This window comes from Malaya genurostris, chromosome 3 (genome assembly GCF_030247185.1).
Source record: "Malaya genurostris strain Urasoe2022 chromosome 3, Malgen_1.1, whole genome shotgun sequence".
Taxonomy (NCBI): Eukaryota; Metazoa; Arthropoda; class Insecta; order Diptera; family Culicidae; genus Malaya; species Malaya genurostris.
The window spans coordinates 88495946-88520045 of NC_080572.1; the positions used below are offsets into that span (position 1 = coordinate 88495946).

Sequence of the window (24100 nt, forward strand, 5' to 3'; positions counted from 1 at the left end):
TCGATTTCGAGTAGTGGCAAGAAGCAAGATCTGGCCAGAAGACAACAGGGTCCTTGTGGCTTCGAATCATGGGTAGAAGTCGTTTTCGTAAACATTTCTTGATGTATGCTTTCATACATCAAGGAATGTTTCCTTGATGCTGTTCATTGAAGCAATGGTGATGAAGGGTTTCGAAATCTTACCGCAGCTACAAATTGCTTGCCAGACCATAGATTTCTTACCAATTTTTTCGACTTCAATCGATGTCTCGGACTGGTTTAACACTTGCTCTTCTCGCACAGTATAATATTGTGGTCCCGGCAAGGATTTGTAATCGAGTTCCACTTATGTTTCGTCGTCCATGATTATGCAGTTCAAATTTCCAGCAAGAATCGTATTGTACAGCTTTCGAACCCTCGGCATGATCGATGCTTCTTGTTTCGGACTACGTTTTAGTTGTTTCTGCTTCTTACAGGTTCGAAGATTCAAACGTTCTTTAGCACGAAGAACATTTTACTTCGAAGTGCCCACTTTTTTGGCCACATCCCGAACTGAAACCTCCTTCTTTTGCTCGAACGCCTTCAGTATACGTTTATCCAACTGAGGGTTGACAGGACCTTATTTTCGACCCGTTTTCGGTTTATCCTCAAAGGTGCTATCCTCACCGAACTTCCTGATTGCATTTCGCACGGCTTTTTTCACTTACTCCTTCCATTTTTGCTATCTTTCTCAGTGATAGTCTGCGTTCTGTGCACCATTTGTACACAATTTTTTGACGTTGTTCTGCTAAAAGTCCACGCATTTAGAAGCAAACTAATGAAAATGAATAAACAACTGCACAAGTTGTTAGAGAAGAATGTAAACAACAGGACGCAGTCATAAAAATTGACAGATTCTGAACCATTGCAGCGGTTTTTGGTAGCGTCCATACTTTCTGGGACAGTCTTTAGTAAAAACTCATTCATAATCCACCTAGTGGTGGTGTGATGAAACCTTTCTCTTTCATCGAGACAGTCTCATTAAATTTTGTTTTTCCTTTTTATTGAGATTTTTGACACCGATTTATTCAGATTGATCCGAGTAGTTCACAATAGCATTTACGTCACATATTCAGCATCATTTCTCAAACCAAGCGCTTGACATTTGGGTGCCAAATAGTATCTTGTCAATTAAATAGTATCATAAAACCATTTATTAGATTATACTCTCAGCCAATAGTATTCTGCCGTTCCATGCATAAATTTATACATAAGTCCCAGAAAGTCGATTTAAGAACAAATTCTTCTAGACGACAAAAAAGCTCAACCTTTCATTAAATTGAAGATATTTGACATAAAAAAAATCGATTTCGTAATTAATCTTTAGAACTTTATCAATGGCTCAATATTAGCTTTCAAACAAGCCAAAAATTGTTAAAATCGGTGTTAAAACGTAAACAAGCTTACGACCTACTAGTCGCTTTAGACACTGTACTTTGGCACAACTTAAACCACTCAAGTAGAGTGATAACTTCACGTCTGCTTAGCGGTTTATGTTGAACTTATGAGTGGCGTGGCATGAACTGCTATACACCGATGAGTCGAAGACGAAACGTAAAATAGAAACCGTAAAGTACAAACCGGTTAGGAGCTGTCCATAAAAGACGTCACGCTTTTTTTTGACAATTTTTGACTCTCCATCCCCCCTTTATCGCAAATTGTCACAGAAGCAAAGACCCCCCCCCCCTATGTCACATGTCACAAACTCAAAATAAATAAAATTCATTTCAATACATTCTTAATATGCATGACAAACCATACAAATATGAGGGAAAAATCGATTTATTACATGCTGTCATTAGATTAAAAAAAAATTTCTAAAACTACAAAATCTTCGGAATTATTTTATTAATATCAATTATTCAAATTAACAAAAGTATTTGGTTGGAATTGATGAAACATTTAAATCATTTGTTTTATTCCTTCTAGGGGTTCACAGATATATTATTGTTTTAGATAAAGAATAATATTTCCTTAGTGTAGCATACAGGGCTGAGAAAATAAAGACCAAAACCTCATCAAAACGAGATCACTGCCGGAGAATCTTTTCATGATCAGTTGATCAGTGAATTTTAAATCACATCGATCAATATCGGTACTGATCTTCCGTCACACAATGGGTAGTGATTTTGAGCTAAAATGATTCTTGATTTATGTAAGTTCAATCATTGGATGATTCGATAAACTTTGATGTTGGTGGAGGAAAATCACATATGATCAAGATAAGACATGACATGAACTCCGTTTGAAATCGTTGATCTCCAGCCCTTTCTCAAATGGAGTTCAATTGAATAAACTGCATCAGAATCAGATAAGAGAAATTATCATGATATACTATTACCAATGCTAGAAAATCAAATTACTGAAAAAATGGTCAGTGCATAACTTAAGTTAAACCGTTTGAAGGCATCTTTTTTTTTTACTCATATTAGGAGAACTAATCCAAAAATTATAAAAAGTTCCACGTTATTTCTAAGGTTGTTATTTTTATTGTAATAGTTTTCCAATAGTTATTATAATAGTTTCCAATTGTGTAATGTATTGATTTGTGTTCATTAAGGGCATCGAAATTGACCCCATCAAAATGCAATAGCGATATCGTGGACAAGATTCCTCTTGAACTAGTTACCAAAACACAATCATCCTCTTCGATTGCGCACAGCCAGCGAGTGCGAGGTCTACCCCACAGTCGACGACCTCTCCCAGGTTCTCTGCTGAACATCACGTAGGCCATTCTCTTTTCCGGCAATCTTGCTACATGTCCAGCCCACTGTAGTCTGCCGTGTTTTATAAGCCTTCTAATGTCTGCATCTTTGTATAGTTGGTACAGCTCATGATTCATACTTCTGCACCATTCTCCATTTTCTTCTTTGCCGCCGAGTATTTCTCTCAAAGACGCCGAGTACTCGAACATCTGCTTCATTCAACGATCATGCTTCGTTTCCGTATAGAACAACAGGTAGTATCAACGACTTGTATAGAGCAAGTTTTGTGCGTGTTTGCAAGCTACGAGACTTCAGTTGGTTCCGGAACCCGTAGAAAGCATTATTAGCAGCTGCAACCGGTGTTGGTTATTGTCGAAAATTTGACAGAAGCTGCTATATTGCTATCTTTATTGTATACAACATTTTCAATCCGGTAGAAGATGCTACAAGAACTAGAGTCTCTCAATGCATGAACCGTGAGAGAATTTTGCTACATTTTTTCGCTCCACTTCATACTCTGAGTATTTCACGCCCTTAAAAAAATTTACAGTCTGATAATGATCGTTGCTGTGTGGAATTTCCCAAGAGAGAATCGCAAGTAGACTATTATCGCAGAAAATCGAATCGATGATTCAACTTGATGATTCTCATACTAGGTTGCAATATTTCAAAACCCTTGTGTGGAGCATTCACATTCATTTTCATAGACACAACTTATACAAAGGTTATATGCATATAGTTAGAATAAGCGGCAATAGTAAAATGATTCTATCGCAATTATCAACTGCCTGTATAGAATCGGATCGCGAAACGAGAATAAGCGACCGTTTGTTGCTTCAGAGAGGATCCCCACATCAGCGTGCTAACCTTTGATTCTCAGAAATGTCATCGAGAGAAATTCGCTCTCGCACTGGTGTCGATTCTATGTTAAATGAGCCATGCCAGGTTTTTGTTATTGCGATGATTTCCGTTTCTCTTTGATGGCACTGATTCAATCGTTGAAGAGTTGCCAGTGAACGTTCTTTGATACGATAAAAGCCATCCTTGGCTGCAACATGCCTTTTTACCACTCGGCTAATATCATTATCGCATGTCACTAGTGTTCCAAGATTATGAACTCGTCAACAACCTCGTATAGTACCCCATCAATCCCCACCTCGATCAATCTAGTATAAGATTTCTAATTGCAAATGAAGTGTCAAATGTGGCGCAATGAGATAGTGAATTTACTTTACTGAAAATCGAATACAGATGGAATTGAAATGAAATTGACTGCCGTCTATTTTAGAGTACCTGAAAGGATTCATAAATTCGTAGGTACAGCATGGTTGATTTACCCAACCCAAAGTTGTTGAGGTAGGTAGTTTTTATATGTACTTTACCCTATTTTAATGGTTATATTCACGTACTTATACATTTTTTCTATTTTCGTTACACTATACTGCTGGTAAGCTGAGCGTAGAACAAATTTTCATGTTGTAGAATCTGTTCAGCCAGTCTTTCCGCTCCCTGAAATCTCCAGAGAAAACGAATCAAATAAATTACGAGAAAATATGTACTTCCTCTTCCTTGCAGACGCTAAACTGTGAAGCATGATTGCATTTCGAACAAATGTGTTGATTGCTACCTACAACGAGCATGTGTTTGGCTGGTTTTCTTAGAACAGCATCATAAATGTAAAAACAAGTATAGAATGCGAACCATCCCACCACATTTGACGCACCAAACCGAAGCAGACGTCGCGTCTCGCTTTGTGGAATATAAAGTATGCATTTCAGGAACTCTGCACATTGCTGCTGCATTCCATTCTGATCTTGGCTCTATGCAGTGTATGTTTTGACCAGTTGTCACTAAATAGCTGTACTAACTAACTTGTCGTGACGATGATACATTGCTCACAAATGGTTGAGTTCGACTAGAACATTTTGGATCCCGAATTAGGAAATAATTTTCAAATATCTATCCTATTCTGTCTATCAAACTTTACATACAGACTGTTCCGATGATGGTTTTAATAATTGCAAAATGTCAAAGTACCGACCTTAGCAATCATGATTCATGTTGAATCAAAGCATTTTTTTCAACAGAACTAGAATCTAGGTACAAATTTGAATTCCACTAGATGGTTTTTGCTGTGAGTGTGTCGTTCGCATTAATCATATGACACACGGGAAATCCAGAGAAAGACTACTCCCTGATAGTCACGATAATGATAGTGGCGTGAAATATGAGCTGGCGACAAGGAAACAGTTGAATTAATCCAGTTTATGTGCTGTTGGTGAACCTAACCGGTGCGAAGGGGAGAAATGCATGAATATTGGGTAATGCGTCATTATCGTTGTTGTTAAATCATCAGAATTAGACCACATTTAGAATTAATAATATTTACTGTCTACTGTTAGATGAAGTTATACACATTTATTGACGTCTTGATAGACGTCAATTTCGACAGATCTCTGTGCTGTTTAAGTGCAAGATTATTTCTACAAGCGAGTGTAATACAAGACTTATAGATACCGTAGGTTCACAGAATTGTTTCCCGTTTTTTTTTCTGAAATTGAAATTTACTTCTTTAATTTTTATCAAAAATAAATTAAAGAAACAACAACACCTAAGAACAAAAATCATTTATGTTTTTCCAAATTTATAACTCGAATATTTTTTTTCGATTTTGGCGAATGATTTTTTTGCTTCCGGGAAAAAATATCCGTTAGGTTAGGTGGTCCGTGGCTTTCAGACTTTCAGAGTATATTATTTGGACCTCCCTGTTTATTGAGAGGGTGTATGTCTGAACCACACTGTATGTTGATACAAAATATTATCTTCAAATAATATTATCTAAATGCGCCAGGTGGGTGTATTTTTGTATGTTTGCCTTTCTTATATAGAAAGGTTATGCAATCACTGACTTTCGACTCGGTTAGTAGAGTACGAAAAATGCGGTATGTGTGTATGAGTATGTGCGTGTGTGTATGTGTAAGTATGTATTTATCATTTTGCTGCACTCGCTTTTCTCGGAGATGGCTTAACCGATTATCATGAACTGGGATTCAAATAAAAGGTCTTGTAGCCCCATACAAAATTCTTGAGTTATTCGAATCCGATTTCCGGTGCCGGAATTACATGTGAAAAAAATTAAAATAAGTGCACTAACTTTTTTTCAGAGAAAACTGAGCCAATTCTCACAAAATAAGACTCAAATGAAAAAAAAATTGCCTCATACAAAGTTTTATACAAAAATGAAAAATATAATTGAGAGTATAGAGTTTTATTCGGATCCGACTTCCGGTTCTGGAATTACAAGATAATGGCCCTTATTACCGGTGTCACTACACGGTGAAAACCAAGTGAAGTGACTGTGACCCTTATTATGGGTATCACTTCATGGTGGAAGTGAATGTAGGTCCTTATTACGGAAGTCGCTTCAGAGACAAAAGTAATTACTTGGATGAACTTGATGTCATTATGAACATCACGCCACCAAAATTTTGTTGAAAAAATTAGTTTTTTCCACCACAGCGATCACTTCACTATGCGTGATACTGGTAATAGGTAAAATCAAGTGAAGTGACATTTAAGTGAAGTGAATGTGAAAGTGGAAGTGAAAACGGTAATAAGGGCCAATATGTGTAAATTTGTGAGAAAATGTGCACTCAATTTTACTCTGAAATTTCTTAACAGATTTTCTCAAACTGGGATGTACAGGTCATGTAATTATTTGAAAAGTCCCGAAAAGGCGATCTGGATCCGACTTCCGGTTCCGGTATTACAGCGAGATAAGTGAAAAATGTTCAATTTCATAAGAATTATTTCGCAAGTGATGGTGAAACGAGGTGCACACAAATCTTGATTCAAATTAATGGCGTTTTCGTTTTTAATTTGCGCTACACCGGTGCAGTGCTACACTGATGCATGAATAAACGAACATAAATGACGAAAACATAAACAGTAACCATTGACGATTCCATTGCACAGAGCTACACCAAACTTTTGATAAGTGCTACACCAGTGGTATCGGTGCAGAAAAAGTGTAGCACTGTTGTAGTGCAATTGGTAAAAACGAACGGTTTAGGTGCAGCTTTCGCAACACCAGTGTAGTGCAATTTAAAAACGAAAACGACATAAAGCTCTCATTGTCTTATAATATACTGCGCAATTTCATCCAGATCCGACTTCCGGTTCCAAAATTATAGGGCGATAAGTGTCGAAACATTTGAATCGTCATTCAAAATGATAATGCAAAACTGGTACGCGTCGGTACGTGGGGCTTTCACAACCCATGGGTAAATTAAATAAAAAACAGAAGTAAAATATTGTATAGCTCGTTGAATAGTCAGAAGGATTTATGATTCGAGATGTTTAGATAGGTATACTTTTGAAAAGTGGCGTCATCAACAATTGCGAGCATATTCCAATTACCAAGCATCGTTACATAATATGCTACTCCTTAGTTCGAAAATATTGTTGATCTTATACTCATCAACTGAGACACCCTGCAGCAGTTGGTGATCAAATGGTAGCATATTAATTTGTGCTTGTGATTTTCCCACTTCTTCGGTACATGTACAGCGGGGTATAATGGGCGGGAAATTTCCACCAGCGTGGCTTTAAGGGGAGCTGTCGTAACTGGTGATTTATTTGATTTAAATTTAAATCGCTACTTTGTATGTGTGTTAGCAGTTGAGCTTGATTAGGCGAGACTAATGAAATCTAGAGACTAATTTAGAAACCGGGAAACGAGTGCATCGGGATTGCGCACACAATTTGACATCTACAATCTCGATGCAGATGCATTTCGGATACATTACGGTGATTAAACTCGGCTATCCAAGTCGCAAAATGTCAACAAACTTGAATGCAGCCTATGGGGGTCGCATCGCATTGCACCAACTGGTCACATAAAATTTTATTAATAGGTAGTATTTTTTATGTCGCCAGTAATTCGAAACGCATGTTTGGTTAGCTAAAAAAATAAAGGTAGAACCGAAGGGTTTGAAAGGAAGTGTGCAATATTGTTGTTGGCGATGGTTTGCTATTTTCTACCAAACGAAGGCTTTTTTCGAAGAAAATTATTTTCCCACAGTTTCGATTCAGGTTGCATTGGAGCTAAAAAAAATGCTTTCGTATGACGTTTTCGTTTCGATGCGGCGGTTTGCATTTCGAATTGAATTAAGCGCGTGAGAAACGCATGTTATCGAATTTTTATACATACGTGAATGGACTTGGTGAGAATTGAGTTTGAAAGGGTTAATGACTGTGCTGATGGTAAATAATTCCATTTGGTTATTTTTTCATTAGCGATATGAAATTTTTCCGTTAACAGATTTTTAAACTCTTTGCGTTATTTGCAGGTTTTACAACAGGCAGGAAACATCGAACGGCTGGGCCGATTTTTGTGGTCACTGCCTCAGTGCGACAAACTGCAGCTGAACGAATCCGTGCTCAAGGCCAAAGCCGTGGTGGCGTTTCACCGGGGGAATTTCAAAGAACTGTACCGATTACTCGAGCACCATCAGTACGCTCCCCACAACCACGCCAAACTGCAAGCCTTGTGGCTGAAAGGTGAGTTTAGTAATTGACGGATAAGGGTACCCGCATGGGGCCGATTGCTGTGTCTAGTCTGTATGATTATTTAGTGGAAACAATAATTTTAAACTCCACCAATTCCATGCTATTGATGGCACCAAAACATATAGAAATGGCTTCAGTAGTCATACCAGTTCCAGTGGTCATCTCTTATACGAAACCCATTTGTTGGAGTGAGATCTGCTGTCTCTGTTCGATAGATTGTCTTTCTGGATAATCCGAAAATAGATTGAACAAGTTTCGAACTATTTGTTCTGCGGTATTGTTTCTTAGAGTCGAAGCAAGGATATTGTATCCGATATCTTTACTAATAAGTTGGCTGTTGGTAAAATAGTTCTTTATGATATGAGTTTCAAATCAAAATCTACTGTCCAATCGAGCGTTAATGGTCAAATGGTCTAACAGTATGATTTTATCCATTATGGTAAAATCTTTGAAGTTTTCGATATTAATCGAATGCTTTTGGTTTTGGTTTGAAAGCTATAATATAACTATTATTAGAGTTGAATGGCGCTTGGGTTCATTTGTAGTCGCACGATTGAATTATAATCTATTTTTTGGACAAAAAAGGTTGGAAATGCCCCTGCGTGCATATACAAATAATATTATTCCATGATCAGTACCCCTGATCAGACTGATTGCAGACGAATCAGGGTCATTTCGCCGAAAGCCGTTTCACCGAAAGTCATTTCGCCGAATGCCATTTTTCCGAATGCCATTTCGCCGGAAGCCATTTCACCGAAAGGGTCATTTGGCCGAATTCTGAAATCGTTTAAAATCGTAATTAGAATTGATTTAAAATAAAGACGATGAAAGATGATAGCGTTAACGCCCGTTTTGTTGACCTACAATTGTACTTCTTGAATAAAGATTGATTCTTGTACACTTGAATAAAGATTGATTCATGAACCTCAGAACGGAGTTCCCAAGAAAACTTGTTGACTATTAGCTACTAAGCATCAAAGCAATTGCATAGGTGTATCTACCAAGCAAATGTTTGTGGTATTTTCCGTTTATTAAATGAAAATGAAAAAAATATCGAATGCGGCTACATCACATCGTTTTGGTTCATGTGCTGTCCGACCTCACTACCGCTCGCGGCCTAACTAAAGCAAAGAAACCTAGCATTGAGTAGACCGGGCAAACGAGGCGGTTACAGGTTTGTATGCAAGAGGCCGCCGCTTCCGACGGCGGGTCGGCGGCCGACTCAGCTGACGTCGGCTCGGCGGCTTTGTGCCATCTTGGCTTCGGTTATGTGGCTGCGCCACATCAGTTATACAGGAGACATAACATACAAGAGACATGACCCTTTCAGCGAAATTACCCTTTCGGCAAAATGACTCTTTCGGCAAAATGACTCTTTCGGCAAAATGACCCTTTCGCCGAAACAACCTGGGGCCACGATGCCTGAAATTCAGATGACGAGTTCAACTCTGTAGAAAGAGGTGCATCACAGGAGTACAAGCTTTTTTTTAATGACTTCTTGTGTGAAATTCGGCTTCAATCATTCCTTTCCTGTCAATTGACGAGACAATGAGAAGTTTCACGCATTTTCTAAATTCCCGCGTTGTTATAAGAATGTTGTTTTGTTATCTGGAACATCAAACGATCAGTTTTATCATTATTTTGCCAGTGCAATGCATTGTCCACCTTTTAAGCACCACCTTTGAAGAATAATACACCAATGGAACAAAGTAGTTTAATAACTTTGCTGGCTTGAAGACACTTTAGTGATACTGCTGCTATTTTTTAGAACAGGTAAAATCTCCTGTCTTTGAAAATGACAATTAAGTTCAGTAGACAGTAATCAACAGATTCGAAATAGCCGAGCATTTTGTTCATTATTTATAAATAGATTCAGACATGAAAACGTGATTAATCCACCTAGCAGTGAGATGATACCTTTTTTTTATCAATCCTCATATGTTTTCTTCGGTGTTTTAGTTCTCATGACATTATTTTAATCATCGTCGTTTTAAACGGCAAATTGAGATTTTAATCACTCATTACCCTGTTATGTCGAAACTTAAAATCGTATCGAATTTCAATCTTAACGTGTGACAATCGATTGAACATTCCATAAGATTTCGAGTTTTTCGTCATTATTTATGGTACTTCCAGAGCCGGTATTCAGGAACTAGCATAACCCAAAATGATTCGTATGGCCATAAATTAATACGCCAAACAATTTACATTTTCTATATCGGTATGAATTTTAGAAACTCATCATCCTGTAATTCTAGAATTGGATAAAATTCTCCAATTTTGTATGGGACTTTAAGTCCTTTAATTTGAATTTTTCTTTTTGAAGTTCGATTTGGCCTTTTTAAGAAAATGATTGAGGTTTGAGAAACAATTCGATACTGGAACCGGAATTCTAAAATTGGTGTAGCCGAAATCAGTTAAATTCACCTGAGGAGTGTGTAGACATCTTTGAGAAATTGTAGTGCGAATTAAATTTTGAGTACACCTCGAAAAAATTATCTAATTTGTTTAGGGTAGGGAGAGATTAAGTGTTTTCTATGTTTGTCTGTCCCCTGTGTGTAGGTAGTAACTTAAAGAGCCAGGAAGACCTATTTCCTTGGTCTCTGTTTAGTAAAGAAGTGGAATTATGTTTGAAAATTTCCAGACTTTCTGCCGAATCTAATTTCCATGGGTTGGAAATTTGTCTTAAAATTTTATGTCATTTGTAGTGAAATCATGGTTTTCGGAAAAGGCATGTTCAGCTACTTTCGACTTGAAATGGTGTGATAAACCCCGTTCCAGATCATTGGATGCTTTCCCTATTTCCGCTATGTGTTCCTTGAAACGGATATCTAATGATCTCTTTGTTTGTCCAATGTATAATTTATCACAATGAGAACATGAAATTTTGTATACCCCCGATTTTTTCAATTTGTCAGTAGGATCTTTAGTAGATCCTAGTAAAGTTTTCAACTGGTTGCTAGTACTACTGAACACTAAATCCAAGCCAAAGGGGTTTAATTTTGATTTAAGTGGATATGCCATGTTAGAGTTGAAGTCTACCGATAGTCTTTTCAAGGTTTCTGATAGGGGGGTCAAAGTTGTAAGTGATAATTTTTTCAATGATCTTAATTTCTTATCGAGGATTGTTTGGATTGAGCGCTCCGGATATCCATTGAGCTTTCCAATTTCGAAGATAAAATTTTTCTCTTTCACTACCGCATCATCTCTGAGAGGTAATGTTAGCATTCTGTGAAACATATGGTGAAATGCTGCCATTTTGTGTTGGTGAGAATGGTTAGAAATATTAGGTATAACTCGCTCTGTATTGGTTGGCTTCCTATATATTTGGAAAGATAAAGTTTTCGCCTCCCGTATAATAAGAACATCTAAGAAAGGTAAACTCACCTGCGAGAGGGAGACAAACAACAGTTTACCTTTCTTAGATGTTCTTATTATACGGGAGGCGAAAACTTTATCTTTCGAAATATATAGGAAGCCAACCAATACAGAGCGAGTTATACCTAATATTTCTAACCATTCTCACCAACACAAAATGGCAACATTTCACCATATGTTTCACAGAATGCTAACATTACCCCTCAGAGATGATGCGGTAGTGAAAGAGAAAAATTTTATCTTCGAAATTGGAAAGCTCAATGGATATCCGGAGCGCTCAATCCAAACAATCCTCGATAAGAAATTAAGATCATTGAAAAAATTATCACTTACAACTTTGACCCCCCTATCAGAAACCTTGAAAAGAATATCGGTAGATTAATCTCTCCCTACCCTAAACAAATTAAATAATTTTTTCGAGGTGTTCATACCTGTTGTAGGAATCTACCTACTTCCGTTTCATATAAAAGAAACAACATTGCAGCATTCTTTCAATAACTAAACAAAACTATCACACTGAAGATGAATATAAATTGTATTCGAAATGTGCATATGTGATGTGACGTTTATTATACAAGATTTATAGTGTCGTGAGATACATAGTGAATTTGTATAGTGACGTGATATACTTATAACAGAATTAAATGGTAATACTTAAAAAATTTATCCTTGTAAAATCATTCTGTTCAAACACTCAAACGAAAAGTTAATGACTAGTTTGATCAAAATCGGTCCAGCCATCTTTGAGATCTCGACCTCTTAGTTGACAACACACACACACGGACATTTGCTCAGTTCGTCGAGCTGAATCGATTGGTATATGACAATCGGCCCTGCGGACCTCGGAAATTTTTTCTAAAGTTTGAGCGAATTCTATACCTATTTTTATATATATCAAAAAAGGTAAAAATAGTTGATGAAAAGCAAACCGAAGTACATAAGATGTTACTGAGAAAAACATGAGCGCTGCTATTATTTCGAACAGCATTGCACGTGAATGGAGGTATCGTAAAAAAAGTTTACGTAAACGGAGTTTTCGGTGTACCAGTAATAAAAATATATCAGCTATAGATAGAGATACATTTTTTCTGTTCAATGTAAGATTCGGACAAACTTTAATAAAACAGTTTCAGATGCCTTTCATTCAAACTGTTTATTTTATAAAAAATCTAATTGTAATTCTTAACACAATTTCTAACGATATCATACAGATTTAGCTTTTAAGCAAACTTTTCTCTTCTATTTGTGCTTTGCATAAAGTTTTGTAAACTGTTTTCGTAGCCAATAGCCACATAGATTGAAATTTCTTCAATAAATTCTTCTGCACAATTATGCAGTATATCACAATTATACGAATTTGTGGACAGTTTGATGAGCTGACAAAATAATCTTAGTTCAAAAAAACGAAAAACATATGTCTAGTCAATAACAAAAAAGTTTGTTGAAGGGGTTCTTCAAGTGTTCATTTCCTCTAGGCGGTCATCCCATTAGAATGCAAATAAAAACTAAAACAAAAGGCAAATATGTACAGTCAGTCCAGATGATTTTGATTGTTTGTTTAGAACCCTTTTAGCCTACCTAAAAATTGCCTTCCACACGAAGGAAATGCGCATAATATGCTATCAACATGTTGCCATAGGAAACGGCTTCCTTTCCATCCGGTCGAAGTACATCATCAGCAAGCCGCGTGTCAAACATGAGGTTTTCATTTAATTATTTTTATGCACTTCATTTAGGCTTCCTTCCTCGACCCGACGGTGCACCTAACAGAGCTGTTGTCCTGTCCGTAGCAAACCCCTCGACTAGTGACTTCCGTCGAATGTTGTTTATTTTTGGATCACCCAATAAATATATACAACCAGCAAACGAAGCGTTAATAATCTTTATCTCATTATACACTGCCTGTCTTCCACAGGCTCTTCCAAAGTCATTGTCTCGTTAGCAACCTGAAACCTGTACGCACGGGTGTTGATCCTTCTGGTTCCTTGTGGTTGCGGCGGATGAACGAATGTTTCATTTTATGTTGTGAAATCGACGATTTGCCGTTTGAGGGAGAATTTCCAGCAGAAAATAGACGTATTAGCTGCAAATATTGCAAATGTTTATCAATAACATTTATTATTTTCTTGTTTGATAACTGACATCATATGTTTGATATGTTATATAATCTTTTTTTGTCTATTCAATGTCGTTGTTAAATACAACCAATTTTTTTGGAATACCGATTGCCACAAGAGAATTATGTGAAAGACGCTGCATTTGTGTGCATATATTAAATTATTTGCACAGGTCGTCAAATGGTGAGATAACTAAGTCCTCACAAGTCCCTATCTCATGCCTCCCCGAGCGTCTATGATGACATTTGGTCAATAGAATGGCGTCGACTGGGTGCTATCGCCTTCTGCGTTAGTAGCAGAATGAGAGGGTGCGAAATGGCTTGTAGGTTGAAGCCCATCCTAAAGTGCAATGTTTATCATAGTATATTGTAACATATAATTCTGTCGTTTATTACATCATGTATTATTAGTATTATTTTTATTATCAGAAGAGCGTAACTTACACTGCGACATTAACTGTTATATTATATCATAGCATATTGTTTCATATATTATCGTCTTACACTATTTTATGTTATTATGGTATTATACTGCATTGCATCATAGCATATTATATTATATAATTATATTATATTTTATGATATTATATTATATTGTATTCTACTATATTATGTTATATTGTATTATGTTGTATTATATTATATTATATTATATTATATTATATTATAGGGTTTATTATGAGTAGTACTACGTACCTCTGCGCAAAATATAAATTTGTTTTCCTTATAAGTTATCATTATCATTATCAGTTATATTAAAGTAATCTTTTAACTAACTATCAAGGTCGTCACAAGGTGAGCTTGGTCCTCACTGGTTCCTGTTTCATGCCTACACGTGTGTCTGTGGTGACAATTGGTCGATGGAATGCGTTGAGGGCAGAATGAGAGCATGAGAAATGACATATAATTTCAAGTAATATAATATCATAGCATACCGCAACATATCATTTTATTCATTCTATTATTTATTATATAATTCATTGTACTATATTAGATTCGTTTTTTATTATTATTTTCATTATTATATTTACTGTTATTATTATTAATTTGTCATCAATAATAATAACATATATTATTTTTATAGATGTGGATATTATTATTGTTATTAGAAGAGAAATATTCTACTTCCTGCAGTATTGCGAAGATAGAAGAGCATAACTGACACTCTACACTAAATGTTATTTTATATATTGTTTTATGATATATTATATTATATTGTATGACATTGTATTATATTATATTAAATTAAAATATATTATATTATATTATGTTATATTGTATTATTTTGTAATCTATTATATCTTTTCATGTTATATTAATTTCATTACACTATGTTTCATTGTATTTTTCAATATAAAACATTTTGCACGGGGTCGTAAAGGGTAGGGAGCATCAGGGCATCGGACGAATTGACGACTGGACGAGGGATTGTGGATAGCCAGCCCAAGTCACTTGAAGGAAACTTGTTTCCTTCTGAAGGTTTGAAATGAGTCTGACGCGCCCTTCTCAAACAAACCATCAGGCGGGTTCAAGCATGTATAGCGAAATGCTTCATCCATGCACTGGATATTATGGTTGGAAGAGCATCTTTTATTCCCGCGGAATACGAGTAAGTAACTCTACTTACATATCCGCCCAACCCTTTTTGTTCGCTTTTCGGTAACAGCTATAGTAAGAATGTGAATGGATGAGTCATATCGGGGCTACTGCAAGTCTACCCGCATCCACTGGCAAGTCCTTGAACTGATGGTGGCTTCACTTCACATCACATCACATCACATATATTAAATTATTTGCACAGTTCGTTTCCCGCAGTACACACATATAAATAAGCCCAGTATTAGGTTTTTTATCGTGATGACACAAATGAACAAGTATTCATCCTTGACAGTTCAGCGGTACTGTTTACAAACAAGCTTAAACAAAAATCGAAGAGCACATCTAAAACAATCATCTTTACACTTTGCAACTAGTCACTTTTATTTAATAAATATCAAAAAGGAACCGTATTCAATCGTGAACAAATGTTTTAAAACTTTATTTAGGCGATACGGACCGTACATGGTCTGATCCAATTTGTCAATAAACAAACAAAAGAAATTTCTGTTTACAAACTGTACTGCTGAACTGTCAAAATGTGTTCATCCGATTGAGGTAAGCAGTGACGGTAAAAAACGTAAAAAACCTAATATGAAAACTAGTGATGCCACGTGTGCAGATTTATCTCTAAATTTACAGATTTCTGATTAACGTTGCAAATATTTGAAGATTTTACTTCACAACAAATGTTAAATGGATTCTGCAAAAGCTTTATTGCACTAACTTTTTAAAACTAGCTTGAAAATTTAACCTGGCATCCCTGATGTGAACGGCATATGGCATTTATACTAATATTAGTGTGTGAGCAAAAAGTTCCTGTCAAATTTTTTTAGTGCTAGAGTCTAAAAAGTCATAACACTGGCAATACTAGATTTTCTCGACTTATTTCGCATACAGTATTGGGCAAAACATGTGCAACACAAATCGAGCAATCTTAAAAAGTAACAGTAAGCAACTGAAGTCGGAGGTGCACTAAAGTTTTAAAGTTCTACCATTCATCAATAATATGGTTCGGTATTGATTTTCAAATCAATTAATTAAGTAAGTTTGTCTTTATATTAAGAAGAAATACATTGAAAATGATGTAAAAACTTTTTACAATGCAAACTAGACAACATCAGAATTTGAAATCATGTTCACTGACTCTGATCAATTGTCATAACTCATCTTGAAGACCCTCAAACAAACAACAACATCGAAAGTATAGAAAGAGATGCATTAAAATGCACCAAATCCTACAACCTTTCTAGACAAGTGAGTGTAAAACGATTTTGGTATCTTCACTGAAACTTGTCATCTATCAGAAACCCATTCGTTTCAGATGACCAGCTTGGTTAGTGGACGGAAGATGGGAGCTGCTCGGTTCCTTTCGAGACAATTTGATTACAAGCTCCACAAAACAAACACTCGGACCTAGCGACGGTTCGAATGTCGTTTGGGTGGTTTCGATTCTCTTGCTTTCTTTCTTTGTTTCTTTGAGATCGTCGCAGTCTGATAACATAAGTCATCCGATGTGAGCCGTACGGACTAGAAATCCGAGTTCTGAACTGAACGTGTTGGATTTGAACCTTTTCCAGTGGTGCTGCCTTTTTGTACTCATTTGTTTTCAGGACAATCTGTGCGGTGTGAAGTCCACGGATAGAAAAAAAATGTAATTCATGGTTGTGATAAAATGGATTAGTTCGAAACTTCAGATTTAGCATTCCGACCGGTGCCATAGCGTAAGAAATTTGTTTTTCTAATATTTCCCATTATTTAAATACGTCCAAAAACCAGGTTTGAGCAAACGAGTTTGATTAAAAATAATCATCAATATAAAAATGTTGTGAAATGCGTTGAATTTTTAATTAATAAGACTGTAATTTTAAATGAACGATTATTTCTGCTTCCATAAAAGCTTAAGATATAAAGAATACAGTGAAGTTATTTCATATTCAATGTTACGTTATGTTATGTGCTTCAAATATGTGCATGCAAAAGGATGTAAATTTACAAAGTATTTATACGGTATACGATGGTATTCTTTCAAATGCTCTGACTCTTGAAAAAAAAACAATAAAAGTCGTCCTACAAATTGAAACAATTTTGAGCCAAATTTATAGAATTTGTACGGTTACGACATCGTCGCTCTAAATGATGGTTTGAAATATTGAATACTCTTATCCCTGTTATTCCAGGACCGAAAGTGGGATTGAAATAAAATTCAATAAAGCTTGCTTCATTTAGAGTTGGAACAAACTTTTGCTCATATTGTGGCGCTCCTGGACGGATTTGGAAGTTCTTGGCGTCAGTGTCGGGAATTTTGTCAGCTTCATGTATGATTTTTGACATTCCGAAAAACGACTGTACTTTGTAAACAATCAACATGGAAGCCGAAAGAAGGGAAAAAATTGTGCACAGTTATTTGGAAAATCCATTGTGGTCTGCATCTAGGCTAGCTAAACAGCTGAAATTGACCAAAAATACCGTATGGCGCGTTAGCAAACGGTATAAGGAAACATTGACGACGATTCGGAAGCCTCAAGCCAATCTTTGGAGCGGAACTGTCGACCGGAAACTGCGTGGTAAGATTTTGAAGACGATTAAGAGGAATCGTAATCTGTCGGACCGTGATTTGGCCAGAAAATTCGGCGCTGCCCATAGTGAGGAGAACTCGACTCCAGGAAGGAATCAAGTAATAAGACGAGCTAGCGAACAGCCAAATCGAACCATAAAACACAATAGTGTGGTCAAAATTCGTGCTCGGAAACTGCATGACCAGGTGCTGACCAAGTTCGACGGGTGTCTTCTGATGGACGATGAAACCTATATCAAGGCTGACTTCTGACAAATCCCAGATCAAAAATTTTACTTGGCAACGCCTCGGGGGGATGTTCCAGCCAAGGTTTGGCCGACAAATTTGCAAGACAATTTATGATTTGGCAGGGCATTTGCAGCTGTGGCAAAAAACGAAAGTTTTCGTTACAAATAAGACAATGACATCGGAACTATACCAAAAAGAGTGTCTCCAAAAACGAATTTTGCCGATCATTCGATCCCACGACCATCCCGTAATGTTTTGGCCAGATTTGGCAAGCTGTCATTACAGCAAAGTCGTTCAAGAATGGTATGCAGAGAAAGGGGTCCAGTTTGTTTCGAAAAACGTTAACCCACCCAACTGCCCCCAGTTCCACCTTATTGAGAAATACTGGGCAATCATGAAGAGGAGACTCAAGGCAAAGAGAAAGGTTGTCAAAGACACCAATCAGATGACGACCTGGTGGAATAGAATAGCTAAAACGATGAACGAAGAAGCAGTGCGACGCCTAATGAGCCGTGTTACAGGAAAAATTCGAGAATTCCTTCGAAACCGTGACGAATAATTTTATCCGTATTTTTTCTTAAAAGTATGAAAAAAAGGTACATTTGTATAAAAAAAGATCTTGAATTCAATAATAAATAACTGATATACAGGCAATTGTCTTTGTTCCAATTCTATCTGAAGCAAGCTTTAACCTAATCTTGTGAAAATCGCTTGTGCCATCTCCAAAATATGTGAGTTCCGGAAACCGGTATATCCTAAGTCGGTTCGTATATTCAGCATCTTACATAACCTACGATTTACTATAGTTTTAAGCAAAGTTTAAGAAATTTTGTGTTTTATTTCATAGTCACTCTTAAAGACTGTGTGAAATTTTGAACATCATCGCGCTGTAACTTCGGAACCGGAAGTCGGATTTAGACAAAATTCTGAAATTAAAACATTTAATTTGGATCTAAGTATGCCAACATCTGGGAGAATAAAGTACCGTTTGGAGTAGTTTAAAAAAAAATTCGGTATGTCTGAAACCGGTATCCGGGAGCCGATACAACCGTACAACCGAGGTCGGTCTGTATGATCAACAATATGAATCAGTTTTGAACCCAAATCGAATGATTATTTACCTATTTTGCATCGTTACTCTAAATGATAGATTGAAATTTTTTACACTCATTACCATGTTCCGGAACCGAAAATCGGACTCGAACTAAACTCAGGAGCTAGAGAAAATCAATAATGGAAAATAATAGAACCAGAGCCTGGGGACCGGAACTGGTTCATAAGGCTAGCAGTTTACATAACCTACTAATTGGAACAGTTTGAATGCCAATTTAGCAATTTTATTGGTTTTTGCGGGCTAGAGTCATTTTACCGAGGGCCATTTCGGTGAATACTATTTCGGTGATTGCCATTTCGCAGAAAGAGTCAAATAGCCGAATACTATTCTACCGAAAAGGGTCAAATAGCCGAATACCATATTACCGAAAAGGGTCATTTCTTCGAATCGTACAATCGTTTCAACATTGTTATGGAATTGATTTAAAATAAAGAAAAGTGAAAGTATTTGCACTCGATTTGTTGGTCTGAAATCGGATATGTGGAATATTTTCTATTTGAAATTACGATTTATTCGTTTTCCATTCTAATTTAGAAAGAAGCTTTTCAGGATTGAAATTTACAGATTGATTTATAATACTCAAAATGGAATTTCTTCTTGGAAACTAGTTAAACTATATTAACTACTTAATATCAAAGCATTTGCTAGGGGCTGGGGGCCAATAGAAGAGGCCGTGTGAAATTCGATGGCAAAAAAGTAGTCACGAATTGATCCATTGGATTCCTGCTTCCATGTCGTAAAAGGCCACTAATTTAAAAACTTAATAACGATAGTTCCAGTTTCAGATTAAAGTGTCTGTTAAAAACGCCTGTAAAAGGTGCAGCCTAAAATTATGTAACAATCATCAATAACGTTATTTTTTATCTGAGGGTCCCTCCCGAAACGAAATCCTGAGTGCGGGCCTGAACGTTGGGTATGATCTGCAACTCTTAAGCAAGGATGGCTTTTATCGTATCAAAGAACGCTCACTAGCAACTCTTCACACGATTCAATCAGTGCCATCAAAGAGAGACGAATATCATCGCAGCAACAAAACCCCGGCATGGCTTATTTAACATAGAATCGACACCAGTGCGAGAGCGAATTTCTCTCGATGACATTTCTGAGAATCAAAGGTTGACACGCTGCTGTGGGGATCCTCTCTGAAGCAACAAAAGGTCGCTTATTCTCATTTCGCGATCCGATTCTATACAAGCAGTTGATAATTGCGATAGAATCATTTTACTATTGCCGCTTATTCTAACTATGTTCATATAACCTTTGTATTAGTTGTGCCGATGAAAATGTATGTGAATGCTCCTTACAAGGGTTTTGAAATATTGCAACCTAGTATGAGAATCATCAAGTCGAATCATCGATTCGATTTTCTGCGATAATTGTCAACTTGCGATTCTCTCCTGGGAAATTCCACACTGCCACGATCATTATCAGACTGTAAATTTTTTTAAGGGCCATGAAATACTCAGAGTATGAAGTGGAGCGAAGAAATGTCGAAAAATTCTATCACGGTTCATGCATTGAGAGACACGAGTTCTTGTAGCATCTTCTACCGGATTGAAAATGTTGTATACAATATAGATAAATATCGAGCAGTTTCTGTCAAATTTTTGGCAATCACCAACACTGCTCTTAAGTAGAACGCATTCTGTTCAACATGCGATTCCGTTTTGGAATTTTTGATTACTATTTTCAGTATTTTCCGAAACGGATTTCGTAGACCGGTTAACCGAAGTCGGATCGAATGACCATCAAATAACATGACCAACAAATTCGAATTCGAAGCTCGCCGTCGTTCGGGTTTTCTTGAATTATTTTACCACACGGGACATGATCAAATTGTGGACTCCCAACTGTTTCCCGATGCACGGGTGGAACTGGCCTGTATTTTCCACTTCCGCGTCAATCATTTTTCATAGAAGCACTTCTAGCTTGTAAGTCATCACGACAGTCGCTTGACAGATTGTGTCAAAATTTTGCACATTACACTCTAAACTAGTTTTACCTAAAATTTCAAAAAAATTACCTATAACTAAAAAGTTATACACAAAAGAAAGTGTTGCATTTTATTTTCGATTACAGCGTTTGTACAAGGTACCAACTTAACATTGAGCCTGTTATATGTATTGTGGAGGTCCTGGAAGCTTGCTGTGATCATATATAAGAAATAGTGTAAAAATCTGATTATTTTGAGAGCTCATTAAATAAAATGCAAATAAACTGATCTGACATCCGATAGAGCTGTCAAGCAGATTCATAATTCAACCCCGAGCAAATTGTTGCGTAGATTTAGCTGAGATTCATGAACGCTCGTTTGTGTGTCCGCGTGCAGAGCCTCGAATAAACACCACTGACGGGGTGGCCAAAGATATCACTCTCCCGTAGATGGACTCGCTGATAACAACACTGAGAACGATTATACCTAAATAATAATAACAATAATAATAACACCACTACGGCAATCATAACGATCTTGAAGATCCACAAGAATCGGCCAGTTTCGGTGTTCTCAGATTTTGTCGTCGTTGCTTTCACTACGGTTCTCGTTCCCGGACAGGAGGAATGAGCGATGGAGGGGAAGTTTCACTGAGTCAGAAGGCTTTGGCTCTGTGGTCTCGCACTACGGGTGACAACATATCTATGGTGGCGGCAGACAATCGGATAGCGACGACGCTTTGCCGTGAGACCAGCTGGCCCTGCACCGAACTGGACTGGTGCGTGTGTGGGGTGTGGTGACACAGCCGGTTTGCGGGATCGGTGGCGCGAGGAGCACGTTGCACAGGGTATCAGATATCAATTTCATTTTATTACTCGTTTTGATAAACGTGCTGAATTCACTCACTGCCTCTTGCTTGGTATATGCCTCGGACTTGAAATAAAATTGTTTTTTTTTGTTTTCTTTTGTTTTGATGATCCATCCATGCACGGCCCGGAGAGGAATGATGCTGCGTGCCCCCGGTCGTTTATATTGCGCAGATATACGGTCGTGATGTTACAACCTAAGCCATCGGATCAGCTGAAAATGTGTAGACGCGTTGTGTGGCTGGCGGATCAGATTCAATTTTATGGGCCTTGCTCGGATTGCTGACAGCGACAGTCTGCATGCGCCCTCTCTCTTGGTAACCGTTTTCGGTAGGAGAAATGTTTACACTGTGTTCACACACGCCAGGAAAATGGAGTCCGGGATATTCGAAATTTGAATTTTCCCAGGTTTAAATAACAATGTTTCCGATCATTACTCAACGAAAGTAAGGCGACGTTTCAGAGTTTTGAGCATCCCTACTCATCGGAAATTCGAATAAACTTCGATGTTTCCCGCTGTTGGTTTAGGTCAATTATGCAATTTTAACACGTCGGTCAAAGAGTCCCCGGCATGACCGACGTATGGTGTCACTAATTGAACATCCCTCTGGTGTGTTAATCAGAGTAATCTGACAAAAGTTTATAACGTTCGCGGTTTACTAATGTGTTAGCTTTTATGACCCCATTTTTGGAAAACTACAGGAACACTGGAGAGAAAAAAAAGAATTGTGTTGTTGAAACAATGTGCAATAAAAACATTACTATGCAAGCAAATGGCTTGATTATCATTATCCGGACTCTGGAATAAATGAATCAACCATTATTTACTGGTACAATGATGAATTCAAAATTAAGCTGTTCTTTTGAAAATCATAGAAAAAGCTCATTTCATCGTCATGAAAAATCGATAAGTGTTAATTCTGGCATCGTACAGATAGCAAAAGAAAGTGTATTCACAATTTTGTATGAGCACTTGAATATGAAAAAAATAGTTTGCAAAGTGAATATCACGTTTTCTGACAGTGTGTGAACTTTTCCGAACTTTGTTGTCAATTTTCTCGAAGATGAGTGAACCGATTTCAACAATTTCAGGCTTATTTGAAAGTTACTATTGAATTGTGGAATTAGTTACTCAAATGCACATTTTTTATGGCTACATTTTTCTTGAAGATGTATTAACGAATTTCGATATACTTAGGCTTATTTGAAATCCAACAATATTTATCAAATTTGAAAGAGTTATGGTGAACATTTCCGGTTCGAAAGATAAAACCGTAAGGGTTAAATCCGGGGCGAAATAAAACAACTGACTGTGAATTATTTCCATAAATTCAACCTACAAATAAAACTCAAATGTTCGGTGATGGTAGTGTCTAAGGAAATTCATGATTTATATTAGAACTAGTGTTCGATAAATTGATTCAAAACATTTTACCTCTCAGAATATTGTGATATTTGGTACAATCGTTCTTCGTCAAAAAGTATTAGAACTGTATTTTTTTTCATTTTGCCATTTTATAAACCAAAACAATCGATTTTTTTCGCTTTTCTTTAAGAAAAACTCCTTTTAATAAACCTTCATAACTTCGCTAATTTTATGATATGTTGTCTAAAAATATCTATAATTTGCATGAAAAAAGGCGTGGTGTAAGTCAGTAACTAAGTGAGTGAGTGAAGCAAGAGTTTTGTGTTTGAAAACGCTAATTGTATATGTTTTTGCGGGTATTCATGGTTTATAGATAGAAAGCGATGTATAGTTTTTTATATTTTTTTTTGAAAATAACTTTTTGCATAACATATTAAAAAAAGAGAAAGTGAAATTTTTTTTGAGTTAATTTTTTATTTAATTTCGACTTTATTGGCCAAATTTCTAATCAAAATTTTCAAAAGAATACAACTCAAAATCGGGAAATTTCGATTCGCTAATTTTTTATATGTCATGTAAAAAAGTCCTAATTTAAAAAATCGCCATCTATCTACAAACCATGAAAACAGTTA

At 36.6% G+C, this 24100-nt stretch overlaps 1 protein-coding gene and 1 long non-coding RNA gene across 2 annotated transcripts in view; both read left to right on the forward strand.

Moving 5' to 3' along the window:
• Nucleotides 1-24100, forward strand: part of LOC131435193 (homeobox protein six1) — a 78028-nt gene that overhangs the window by 19128 nt on the left and 34800 nt on the right. The window contains exon 2 of the mRNA XM_058602830.1: nucleotides 8074-8284. Coding sequence (XP_058458813.1) covers nucleotides 8074-8284 — 211 coding nt within the window. The remainder of the gene's footprint in view (nucleotides 1-8073; nucleotides 8285-24100) is intronic.
• On the forward strand, nucleotides 15981-16960 carry LOC131435198 (uncharacterized). Its single transcript, XR_009230467.1, has 3 exons — nucleotides 15981-16427; nucleotides 16498-16640; nucleotides 16708-16960. It is a non-coding gene; the product is annotated as an uncharacterized LOC131435198 (long non-coding RNA).